This window comes from Pongo abelii, chromosome 15, assembly GCF_028885655.2.
Source record: "Pongo abelii isolate AG06213 chromosome 15, NHGRI_mPonAbe1-v2.0_pri, whole genome shotgun sequence".
Classification (NCBI taxonomy): domain Eukaryota; kingdom Metazoa; phylum Chordata; class Mammalia; order Primates; family Hominidae; genus Pongo; species Pongo abelii.
Window position 1 is genome coordinate 24,466,116 of NC_072000.2, and position 13,190 is coordinate 24,479,305.

The 13,190-nt window shown below is 47.0% G+C and overlaps 2 protein-coding genes across 2 annotated transcripts; one reads left to right on the top strand and one right to left on the bottom strand.

Annotated features, from left to right (window-relative positions):
* Positions 1 to 616: 616 nt before the first annotated feature.
* Positions 617 to 1,087, bottom strand: RNASE13 (ribonuclease A family member 13 (inactive)). Its single transcript, XM_063715469.1, has one exon. The coding sequence runs from the start codon at positions 1,085 to 1,087 to the stop codon at positions 617 to 619; it is 471 nt and encodes a 156-aa protein (XP_063571539.1).
* Positions 1,088 to 8,849: 7,762 nt separating this feature from the next.
* On the top strand, positions 8,850 to 12,109 carry RNASE7 (ribonuclease A family member 7). Its single transcript, XM_063715322.1, has one exon. The coding sequence runs from the start codon at positions 9,767 to 9,769 to the stop codon at positions 10,235 to 10,237; it is 471 nt and encodes a 156-aa protein (XP_063571392.1). The 5' UTR covers positions 8,850 to 9,766; the 3' UTR covers positions 10,238 to 12,109.
* The last annotated feature ends 1,081 nt before the right edge of the window (positions 12,110 to 13,190 follow it).

Consider the following 13,190-nt stretch of genomic DNA (forward strand, 5'->3'; position numbering starts at 1 on the left):
CCATGGTAAGAGGAAGGAGGAGAGGACAGTTATATGAAGGGAGAAACAATGATTTCACAGAGAGAAGCAGGCTGGAAACTGGGGGTTGTGGGGAAATGAGGCTAACGTGAGTCTGAGGGCCTCAGGGAGGTTCCTATAGCTAGCCATATCCCCTGAGTAGGTGGGGGAGTGGAGGGAATTATAAGGGAACTGGGGGAGGCTGAGATGAGAAGGGTGGTGGGGATGGGGAGGTGAGACTCGGAGCTGGTGCCTGTTGCCATGGTGTGAGTTGAGGCCCTGGGCCTCTATCCAGGACTTAGGATCTGGCCCAGTGGGTGGACAGTCACTGCCAACTGGACACAGTCAACTTCTTGGGTGGGTTTTACTGTCTCTGGGAGAGAGAGGACGATGAGGAAGTGGGGGTGAAGAGGAGGTAAACAAGCTGGAAAGAACCTAGAAGATAGCACCACTTTGCATGGTGATCAAAGCCCTGGACATTTTCGCACCCACGTGGTCTCTTGGGAGGGGACCCTGCCTGCCTCAGAAGTCAGGAAGGAAGTCTTGTTACAGGGATCAGAGTGTTGGAAATGGAGACAGGCTGGCCTGTGGTGGTAGAGGTTGGGGAGTGGCTCAGGAATTAAATTCCTGAATACAGACCAGCGATACCTATTGGATCAGCTTCATACCTGCGGGAGCAAAGTAGGTAGAGCTTCTGGTTGGTTAGGGTGCTATTGTAGTAGCAGCTAGTGGGTGGCTGTTGGTGGCTCAGGGAGCAGACCGTGATGGGGAAGGAATCCTGGGTGAGTGTGCAGTATTCATTGTAATTCTCACAGAAGCTGTCACTATACTTGCAGAACTTCTGGATGGCCTTCCAAGGGGCATGTATCACATAATGGATCTCTGGGCAATCTGAATTTTGCGTCGTGCCCCGCATATAGGACATCAGACCATTACAATAGCCCCGGAAACCCTTTGGGTAGGTAACCCTGGGATAGTCAATGCTTAAGGTATAGAAGTTCCTGCTGCCAATCTGCATCTTGATGTCCACGACCAGAGTTGGCCCTAGAACAAGCTGGAGGAAAAGGAGCCGGGTCACAGCTGGTGCCATTCCTCCTGCTGGTAGAGTTAAGGTGGTTGGGGGCAGCAGTGGGCCTGAAGTGGCTGTCTGCCGCATCCCAGAGCCTCCAGCATTCCCAACCCAACAGTACTTTAGAGATCATCTCACCCATAACCAAGTTCTCATGACCCAGAAAGAGGAGAGGCTTGCCCAAGGCCACCCAGACAACCAGCCACCTTCAGCCACCCCTGCTCCCCTGGTCCACCACAGAATCTCGGCCTCTGCAGAGTCTGTGAGCTGCATTTGCAGAATAAGAGCTCTAACTGGTCCTTGGGTGAGAGAGACTTCCCAATTATCCTTCGGCCCCTGGCACTCCTGCTAGTAAAAAATGCAGAGAAGAAAGAAGGAGCAGGCTGACCTGACAATTCTCTGGCAGCTGGGAGGAAGGACAGGCGCTGAAGATAGCTGGGTAGGGACGTGTATTCTTCTTGCCGAGGCCAAGACGGTCAAGAGATGGGGAGAGGCTAGAAAGGTTTCTAGGTAAAAATCAGTCTGGGAGGAGGGAATGTCCCCTGAATTTGATGAGCCCCTGTGGTAAGAGGGTTGGATGGGTGGGAGGAAAGAGGCATTACTATCTGGTCTCCTCCTCTACAGTGTCATTGGAACACTTACTTCCAATCTCCTTGCCAAAAGTTCCTAAGTGCCTGGGCTTTCTTTGATGTTTTCTCTGTTCCATAGCCTGTGCTCTCGTGGCAAGGTGAATAGGAAAGCACTGTTATGTTTCTGAGGAACAAAGTACTTCTTATTCCTGACCCTCAGAGAACAGAGCGTTCACCACTTTGTCATCCCACTCACGGGAGCCCAGGAGGGCATGTACTCAGGGGCCTCCCACCAAAGTGCTGGGCTGAGAATCAAAGACCTCCCTGTGGACTCCCCACAGTCCCTATCAGCCTTACTCCTGTCACACCCACAGCCCTCACCTGTGACCTCAGGCCCTGTCAGAGTTTGAGCACTACTGAAAATCTCTGCATGCTGACTCTGAAGCCTCAAACTTGGCAGGTTGGATTTGAAAGCATAACCTGAACATGAAAAGCTGTGGATGCCAGAGCCTGACGTGATCCGTTTCTTACTGTTGGTTGGTCTCTGAGTGGTTTGTCATGCTGGGGAAAGGGCCACACTCCTATCTCTTTCATCAACATCTTCCCTTTCATCAGAATCAAAGAGCTAGCTCCCTGGAACCTGCTAGCTCTCGCCCTTGACTTCCACAGGTCACTCAGCCTTGTCAGTCTGCAAGGTGTCTTCCAGATTTGGGGCCTTCTCTTAGGAGAGCCTTTTTACCTTTGCTGGACAGCAGAAAAGGGGAGTCAGAACACAGAAAGCTGAGTGCTCCAATGCCCCCACTATAGCTCAGGAGGAGGGAGTAAGGCCGCAGAGAGACAGATTGATGTTCCTCATGTAGAGCCCCCTAAACTGGCACTTTCTGACAGCACAAACTACAGTCCAAAATGGAATCCATCCTCCCCACAACTTGTTTCTCTTCCTGTGTTGTCTATCTCAGTTTCCCCGGTTACCTATGTGAGAAACCGGAAAGTGATCCTAGACCCCTCCACCTCCCCAATCCCAGCTATGGGGAGGCGGTCCTGCATGGTGGTTAAGATCAAGGCTTTTGAGTGAAACAGACCAGGAATTGAATCCTGCCTCTGCAGCTTACAAGCTGCACACCATCTATCTGTTTACTAAACCACTGAAAGCTTCCTTGTTTCATCTGTTCATGAGGATAGTATTTTTTACCTCATGGCAGTATTAGGATCCATTAAGATGTATATCAAGAGTTTTTAGACCAGTGCCTGGCACATGGTGAGTCTTCAATATGAGCCTGAGTCCATCAGTCACACAGCCCTGACAATCTTAAACTTTTCCCAAGCCCATCTCTTCCATTCTTATTTCTTCCTCAGTGGATGCTCTCGTCTCTCCTGGACACCACACACACTCCAACTCCAGTAAGACTCTACTCAAATATATCTCTTATACAACTTCAAGAGAAAAACTGTGGTCCCTTCTTTCGTCTAAAACTCTGCAATAGCTTGTTTCTCATAGGGTAGGGGTGCCCAGTCTTTTGGCTTCCCTGGGCCACACTGGAAGAAGAATTGTCTTGGGCCACACATAAAATACACTATCACTAACGATAGCTGATGAGCTTAAAACATGCAAAAAAATTCATAATGTTTTAAGAAAGTTTACGAATTTGTGTTGGGCTGCATTCAAAGCCATCCTGGGCCACATGTGACCCACGGGCCATGGGTTGGACAAGTTTGTCGTAGGGTATAGTCCAAACTACATCTCACAGGACATAAGACTTCCCATGATCTTGCACCTGCCCATGTGTACAACTGCATCTGCATCCCTGCCTGCTTCCCACCTTGTCCCCCACCTCCTCCGTGTCCTATCTCCTGCTGTCTCCTCTATCTGGAATCCTGCTGCTGCACCGCTCCTTCTCGCCTCCATCTATTCCATGGTGCTAGCTCATAGAAAGACTCAACCCAGAGGTCCCACTTAGAAAGCCTCTGCTGGGAAGACCTCGCCAAGGAAGTGGGCACAGTCAAGCAAGTGAGGGTAGAGCCCACATGGGCAGGTGGCTCATCTGTATTCTTCAGGCTGCTCAACAAGACAACACTGAGTGGGCGCCAATGCAGGGTGTTGCCTGAGCCTGGCTGACTCAAGCCTTTGCTTTGAGGAAGCCAACCACATTGTGGTCCCTGCCTTGAATCATGCCACCTCTTCCCTGGTCCCTCAAGGCTGCAGCTTCCCTGAGAATAGAAAGGGATTTTTATACCTTTTGGTCTTCCTCTTCCTTCATTCCCCACCCATCCATCACCGCTCCTCGCTCCCCCACCCAACACCACTCACTTCTGCCGCACAATTACAGAAACTGAACAGCACATTATAGAGGAAAGCATTCAGGACTTAAATGATTTAATGATGATGAGCCTTCGGCTTCCCAACTGCAAACCTGGTGATCTGTTCCCTAAAATCCTATCCTAGAGGTGCTGATGCAAAAGATTACTTCATCCATTCTGACATCCTCATCATGGTGTCATGTGCTCCGTAAGCCTGAGATTAGTGGGATTGTTACCCCCATTACACCGGGTTTTACATACACAAGCATTACCCTAGGGATGAAAAACTAAGTTCTAGAGTGACAGTGGCTTGCTCAAGGTCATATGTCTAATTCAGTAGTTCCAGGGACAATTGGATAATGTCTGGAGACATTTTTGGTTGTCACAACCAGGAGTTGCTACTGGCTTGTGGCCAGGGATATTGCTGAACATCCCACATTTCACAGGACAGCTCCCATAATAAAGAATTATCCAGACCAACATGTAAATAACACTGAGGTTGTGAAGCCCTGGTCTAAATAATTAGCTAATCAAATTTCTTAACCAAAGCAGACTTACTTGTATCTTATGTATTAAAAAAATGATAAACATCTGGGACTTCAAAATATTTTTGTTAAGCAAATGTTGATTGTAATGGTGCTGATTCTACCAGAAAAATGTGTATTGATAGTTCACCATTGAAACAATAACTGAGTTGTTTTTCCTGTAAAGATGACCCTCTGCATGTAATCGTTTACACATTCTCTCCCTCCCCTCCCCAGTGGTAAGCATTTATAGAACAACTGGCTAGGGTGGCAAGGTGCAAGGGTGACTCCCTATGACTGAGGAGAACCCCAAAATTTTGCCCTGAGTGGGCTCACCATGATCTCATTGGCATTATCTTTTGCCCTGTCCAATTCAAGTTGCTCAAACAATATACTGTGTCATGGACGGTTCCTGGGCTGTCCTTGAACCTGAAGGATTGCCTCAGCCATCTCAACCTTCTTCTCATAGCATCACCTCAAACCCAGGGCTGAAGTCTAGAAGCTGCATTGTCAGTTCCTCATCTGCTAACCATCTCTGTGGGCTGGAGGCAATCCCACCTCAGACTGGGATCATTCAGGAGCAGACGGAATGCATTCTAAAAGTTGAATCAGTTAGGGTCACTTATATGCAAGGCATTATGCTATATACTGTGAAATGTGCAAAAGAAGTGTAACGGGTGGTCCTCATCTTGTGGGAATTGACAGTCTAAGAGAAAAATAATACATACACATGAAGAAATAACCAGTGATTCAAGGCAGAAAATTATACATTCTGAAGACAGTAAATGCTGTAGGAATTTAGAGGTGAGAAAGACGTCTCTGAATTGGGAGGGTCAGAGAAAGAGTTTTCCTGAAGGGTCACCCTGGCTTGGAAATGGATCTCACGGTGAAGTTAGAAGTTCAGTGGAGATAAAGAGGATTATGAAAGACTTGCTTGAAAAATGGGGGGAAACCAGTCTGGCCGGGGTTGAGGCACTCAGTGGGAGAAAAGTCAGAGATAAAGTTAGAAAGACAGGTTTGCCCGATTGTGGCAGACCCTCATTACCAGGCTAAGGAAAGGATACTTTGCTCTGTAGATAAATGGGGAGCTGGGAGGGCTTGTGAGACAAGGCCCCAGTGAACCCCCAAATCAGTTTCTTCTTCCTCCATCCTGCCTTGTCTAAACGCATTGGTCTGGGAGCCAAGGATTCCAAATTTCTGTCAGTGCTGCCTCCTCCTGACCCACAGCTGTTCCAGGAAAGGTCATGGGAATTCAAGGACCTGAAGAAAGTCCCACATCTGACCTCAACTTGCTGTATGTTTCACTTTCTCAGTCTACAAAAATGTGCCCATTACCTTTATTTATCAAACGACCAGCAAAATTAGGATAACAGAGCTTGGATCTGCTTTTGCTTGGAAGGAAACTCTCACGGGCTTTCCATTGGTATCCAGAGGCTGTGTGGAACTCCGGAAAGCAGAGAGGCTTGGCTCTGAAGGGTAGGCACTAATCCAGGCCCGGCCCTCGTCTCTCCCTTCCCCCTTCACTCCCTCCCAGCACAGGCGAGAGGAAGCAGCAGCTGTTGTCCTGTGGGGAAGACAGGCAGAGGTCCACCTGGCACTGTTGGGATTTTCACAACACCCGCCCCAACTTAAACACACACACACAACAGCAGCCTAAGGAGAAGCTGGGCCAACAGCAGTGACTTCGACGATAGAATGAGAAGGAAGCAGGTGTAGAGATTGCTGGTGTAAGGGACTTTTTCTTCCCTTCTGTCTTCTCTCCCACCGTTTTGTCTTCTGCTCTTGCTCTCTCTCTCTAAGTCTTTCTTCTCCTCCTGTGAAACTCCTGAACCAGTCCCTGGCCTGATGCCTGAATCTTTTTGTTCTTCCTAAACTTGTCCCCCTTCCTCCATCTTTTTCTGTTGCCCCATGAATGCAGTGAAGCCAAAATAGCAAAATTAGCCTACCAAGTACAAGGTGAAGCAGATCTTGGAAGCTGGATAATTTGGGCACACAAACAAAATCACCTCCCTTATCCAAATAATTGAGGCAAAACAAAGATTTCAGTTGAATTGTACATATGGCAGGTTCGACTCTATTTCGATTTTCATGTGCAAACTTAAAACTTTACTCTCTTTTCCCTTTGGACTGAGGCAGTAGGGCCATGTTTATTTCACTTTCACACAGTCCTAAGGCAGCCTTCTACGCAGCCCAGCATACTCGAGTTGAAGAGCAAACTAGGATAATTATAATGTCAGGAAAACACAAGTGCAGAGGGAAGTTTAAATCGTGGCTTGAAAACATCCCACTCTAGGATAATAAGAAGTAGAAAGGAGACCAAGCTAGGCATTCAAATGAGCTTGCAGCCTTCCACCAAGCCTCCACTCCAAGGGCTAGACTGGCCTGTGCTGATACACATTTGATACACAGCCTGGTTTAAACCGTGGATTTTATCTCCTAACATTCATGTTTCTACGGCAGCAGGGGCATAATTCTCTATCCAGAACTTCTATCCAGAAGTTCAGCCTGCAAAGCTTGGGATACCTTAACAAAGAAGTTAACAGCTGTTCCCCCAACGAAGGCCTCGCTGAGGACAAACCAGAAGAGCCAGAGGCCTGTGTGAACTTGTTCTTGATTCTCTTTTGCCATCTAGTGGCATTTCTCATCTCCAATACCACTTTTTCTTCTAAAGATCCTTCATCCTGACCCCCAACCCACAGCTGTGCTGTCCAGCTACTAAAATGATGTCCTCCTGGCCTCAAAACAAACTCCCCATCCTCCTGACTCAGCATCATAAATTCTGGACCGGAACACAAACTTTATGATCAGGATGGGTTGCGCAACTTCTCCACAGTTATAATCCACACAACAGCCAGGTAATCCTTTAAGCAGACAAGTTCTTTATTCATCTACTTAGAACCCTTCCAGGGTTCCCTACTGTGCTTGGAGTAAAAGTCACAGGCCTTCAAATGGTCTGTAAGTCTTCCCAATGACCTGGTGTCTGGTCCCTCTCTGAACTCTTGGTTACCTGCTCCAGCCACACTGGACACACTGCTGCTCCTCCAACACCTTAGGCATCTGTCTGTTCTGGGGCTTTTGCAGTGCTAGTTTCTTCACTTGGAACATTCTTCCTCCAGATAATCACAAGTTCACTCTTATCTTCAAGTCTCTGCACCAGAGTCAGCGATTTCAACGATGTTACGTAAAATTACTGACCACCAACCGCTATACTGTTCCACTTTTTTCCCTAGCAATTATCACTTTGAGCAAAGTATACATATTTTTTTTTTAACTGTCTTTCTCCAATGGAATGTAAGCTCCACAAAGGCAGGGACTTTTGTCTTTGTTTTTTGTTGTTGTTTGTTTGTCACCCAGGCTGGAGTGCAGTGATTGCAATCATGATTTTCACTGCAGATTTTATCTCTCAAGCTCAAGCAATCCTCCCTCCTCAGCCTCTGGAGTAGCTGGGACCACAGGCATGCACCACCATGCCTGGCTAATTTTTCAAATTTTTTGTAGAGACAGGGTTTCGCCACATTGCCCAGGCTGGTCTTGAATTCGTGGCCTTAGGCAATCCTCCTGCCGTGGCCTCCCAAAGTGCTAGGATTACAGATGTGGGCCACCGCACCTGGCCATTTTTGCCTTTTCTGTTCAGTGATACATCCCAAGTATCTTGACACTTAGTAGGTGCTCGATAAATGTTTGTTGACCACATGAATGAAGCATGCCCAAGATTCTGAGATTACCTACTACTTACAGGTAAATTCTGAAAACAAAAATATTACTCATCTCAGTTTTACAGGCCTTCTCACCCACAGAGGGTGATGCTTCTCTGTCTTGGCGTCTCGGTTCTCCTGAGTGTCATATTCCAAGCTCACAAGAGCTTGGAGTAGCACTGACCCAGATGCTCCACACAGCTGTAACCACCACAAGGAACGGACATACAAGGTGAAGGAAGCACTAAGGCAGGATGTCGAGAGCAGCAACACCAACAGCATTTTAAACGCAAACATTTGGGCAGTATTAAAGTTTTGCAATTTTCAATAAAAAAGGGAGGGAACAAGTGAAATTGAGAGGTGTTGGCTGCCTTCTCCAGCTAAAGCCATGTGGCCTTGATTGGTACCTGGAACTGGAGAGGCCCATGAATCATTGTGGAATGGCTTCACTATTGGGGATGGTGCCAGGCCTCGTGACAGTGATGATTCACCCACTTCCCTCGTGTCTGTTCCATCTCCTCTGAAAGATAACCAGTATCTCCAGATGACAAGGAACCAGACAAAGCATCTTTCTAGGCTGTCCTATCTGTACCTCAGGTCAGAGAAAAAGCAACCATTAACACCACAGTGATTGACTCTTCCCAGGATCATGGGCCAGAGGTGTATATGAGAGGATATAAATGACAACTCTTCCTGAAATTGATTTCAGTTGACACCTGGGTCAGGTGCTCTATTAAAGAGTCATTAAAACCATGTGGCCAGGAAACAAATACAGTCTTCGAATGTGACAATTCAAGCTTCCTCATTGCTGAACATGTTTAGGCAGGTACAGGCATCCTTAGGTGTCCATGTATTTGGGACATGTAAGTGGAGAGGCATGAACCTGATTCATTTCCTCATCCAGTGATGCTCCCAGCCCGCCCCCAAACAGACACAACATAGCCCGGGCCAGCTCTTAAGGAGTTCAGGAGTGAGAAGAGGCCCTCAGAGATCTGACAGCCTAGGAGTGCGTGGACACCACCTCAGCCCACTGAGCGGTCACAGCACGAAGACCAAGCGCAAAGGTGAGGCTGTGGCAGGATCTGGGGAGGAGCGAGGACAGAGAAAGAGGGATGGGTTCTGATCCTGAGAGTACACTCGGGTGAGTGATAAAATGGATAAAGGAGGGACTGGATTTAGGGGAGATGAGGAAACGCATTGGGGAAAGGGGAGAGTGATGTTGGGGATGGAGGTGAAAAATGAAAAAGAATGGGAACACAGACGAGATGGGAATGGGGAGAGGATGAGACACAGACACAGGAACATGGAGACACAAAAGGGATGAGACTTAAGGGAAAGGGGAGAGGACAAAGAGTGACAGGCAACAGGGACAGAATGAAGGGAACAGAAATACAAGATGAGAGATGGGGCCACAGGGTTGATGTTGGGGCTGCGGTGGATGTGGACACACAGAAGAAGAAGCAGAGATGAGACACAAAGTGAAGAAGGGAGACAACCGAGTAGGGAGATGGGTGATTAGCTCATATGAGCAGGTATACGAGGACTAATTTCTCGACTGAACACCTCTGTCCCAGCGACCCCTGCCCTCCATTCTGACTGCTCCTCCTAAGAGAGATGGCACCGGCCAGAGCAGGATTCTGCCCCCTTCTGCTGCTTCTGCTGCTGGGGCTGTGGGTGGCAGAGATCCCAGTCAGTGCCAAGCCCAAGGGCATGACCTCATCTCAGTGGTTTAAAATTCAGCACGTGCAGCCCAGCCCTCAAGCATGCAACTCAGCCATGAAAAACATCAACAAGCACACAAAACGGTGCAAAGACCTCAACACCTTCCTACACGAGCCTTTCTCCAGTGTGGCCGCCACCTGCCAGACCCCCAAAAAAGCCTGCAAGAATGGCGAGAAAAACTGCCACCAGAGCCACGGGCCCGTGTCCCTGACCATGTGTAAGCTCACCTCAGGGAAGTATCCGAACTGCAGGTACAAAGAGAAGCGACAGAACAAGTCTTACATAGTGGCCTGTAAGCCTCCCCAGAAAAACGACTCTCAGAAATTCCACCTGGTTCCTGTGCACTTGGACAGAGTCCTTTAGGTTTCCAGACTGCCTTGCTCTTTGGCTGAGCTTCAATTCCCTCTCCAGGCCTCTGCGCCACTCTGCTACACCCAGAGCATTCTCTTCCCCTCATCTCTTGGGGCTCTTCCTGGTTCTGCCTCTCCTGGGAGGCTGAAGCTGACACTCTGGTGAGCTGAGTTCTAGAGGGATGGCCTTTCATCTTTTTGTTGCTGTTTTCCCAGATGCTTATCCCCAAGAAAGGGGCTGAGCAAGCTCAGGGCCGTGGGTTCCCTGGTCTATGCCTTTGCACATGTCTCCCCTGCCCCCTGGCATTAGGGCAGCATGACAAGGAGAGGAAATAAATGGAAAGGGGACATATGGGATTTGTGGACACAGCTGTTTCTGTTCCTGAACTAGAAGTCTTCCCCAGCTCTGACGTGGCAGTGAGGTGACCTGAAGCAAAGAAAAATATAAATAAATATCACTTCATATTTGTATAGAGCTTCCACGTGAATCCTCTAATCCCTTGTGACATAGACTTGACAGGGATTGTATGCCTTCTTTATGGATGAGGAAATTTAGATTTTAGAAAGCTTAATTAATTAAAGAGCTTGTCTAATTAGTTAGTAGCAGAACCTGGACTTGAACCTAGGTCCCCTTACTCTAAATACAGTGTACTTTCTACTCTACCAGTTGGACAAGAAAGAAGTCACTGTTATAGAGGCAAGAGGTGAACTAGGTAAGAGTTCACCCATGAAGAAATGAGTGCTCTGAAGAGCCAGTTACCCTGTGTTGGCTGCAATAAAGGTCATTACCTCTCTAGCCAAGAGACTGTTTATGAGGTGCTCTGGCATCTTATTCCTTCTCTCTCTTCCTCTCTAACTGCCCCTCCCATTTCTCTAGACCACTGCTCTTCCAACCTAGGCCCTGGGCCTGGCTCTGGCCAGATCCCCTTGGCCTGAAGACATAAGGTAAAGGGAGTGTCTCAGCTTCATCCCCCAGATCCAGGATCACATTTCCTTTGACCTTAAGGGACTTCCGTGGCCCTGAGCCTGCTTGTCACAAACAGGCTGGTGGGAGCTGCCAGAGCTTCCTTCCTCCTGATAATGATCTCCCCTGCCTCAATGTTACCCTGGCTCTCCACTCTGGCAGTCTGCCTAGGCCTGAGGGGTTGAGATGCAAAAATGCCATTTCCCTGTCTCCCTGGGCTACAGATACAATTTCTCTCGCTCTGGTGAGTGGAGCTGGAGAAGGTATGGCTTGGTATTGGCCAGTCCTGATGGTCTCTCCAGCATTGCCTGACCAGCACCATCCCCTTCTTTCTTCCTTTATCTCAGTCCCAAACAAGCTGCATTGTGTCCTATGCCTGTTCTATTTCAAACCCAAATTCATTATAAGACATTCCTGACCCTGCTGAGGATTCCACTCTACCTATCCCTCCCCATCAACTCCTGTGCTTTTTTACTACTGACCAGAGTCAGAGTAAGCTTTGGAGCCAGACAGAATCAGGTGTAAATCCTGACTCCCGTCTACATGAGCTCGAGCAATTGGCTTGTCTGTTTCTCTACAGCAAAATGTGAGGAATCCTACCTGCCAAATAGGATTCCAGGTAAAGATGTGGAAATGATATCTATGAAACTCTTGTCAGCCCCAAGTACTGATAGGTGTTAGACCATAACTAGTAGTAGCAATATCCATCTTTGGAAAACACGCAGACCAAGGCAAACACCCCCACTAAGGTCTCCCCAGAGACTTCCTTCTGCCAGAGTGATGATCATGAGTGGGTTAGAGGACAAGCCCGCAGGCAGAGTCCTGGGAGGGCAGCCAGGTTGTCTGAGATGATGAGGAGAGAAAATAAGGAAAGGATGATTAAAAGAAAGGAGAGCAGATTATTAAACAGTTCTAACAGAATGAGGGCCAATAAGTGGATGAGTTGGTCACCACAGCCAAACGACTGAGTGTAAAAATAACTGTTACCTGAAAACAGAACATTGCCATCATCGAATGGACTTCTGGGATTCTTGAATAAATCTGAAGTTTATCCAAAATCTGAATTTGTTTTGGACTCTTGTGGTCACTATACTACATTTATCATCCTAAAGAGATGATTTTTCACTTGTGGAGCATAGAAAAGCAAGATACTTGGGGCAGCTGATTTTTCTCTTCATTTTATTCTTTTTTCACAACTCTATCTTCTTTACTGATGATCTTTCTTATGGATAATATGGTTTTAGAGACATTCCCCTCACAAAATTTAAAGTGCCTAAAAGTATGCCTTCAATGCATCCTCCCAAAATAAGAATTTCCAAATAAAACTTTTTCTTGAAAGTTGACCTAATATAGCATTAAAAGTTGACCTAAATAGCATTAAATAACTAGAAAGGTCTGAAGTAACCTGTGGCGATAGAGGTCAGAATAGTTGTAGCCTTGGGGAAGTACTAACTGTGAAGGGGCATGGGGGAGCCTTCTGAGGACCTGGAAATATTCTATTCTTGGTCTGGATATGTTTCCTATGTGAAAGCTCATTGAACTGTACACTTAAGGTTTGTTTCAAGAGGCAGCAGGTGGTCATAAAAATAAATAGGAAAAAAAGATTTGTGTATTTTATGTAAGTTATATCTCATTTTCAAAAAAGTCTTTCAGATATGTATACTTCTCAAGGGAATATTTTATTTACATAATAAATGATAATACACCAATCAATTCTAAAAAGAGTAATTAAATCATAGATAGAATTATGATATAATCTAATTTCTATTGTTCTGTTCTGTACTATTTGTTAAATTAAATACTACTTGTGGTGTTTATTAAATTCTTGTAAATACATTGGGCTCAGCCGGGCACAGTGGCTCTCACCTGTAATCCCAGCACTTTGGGAGGCCTAACCAGAGCAGATTACTTGAGCCCAGGAGTTTGAGACCAGTCTGGGCAACATAGTGAAACCTCATCTCTACAAAAAATACAACAATTAGCTGGGTATGATGACACATGC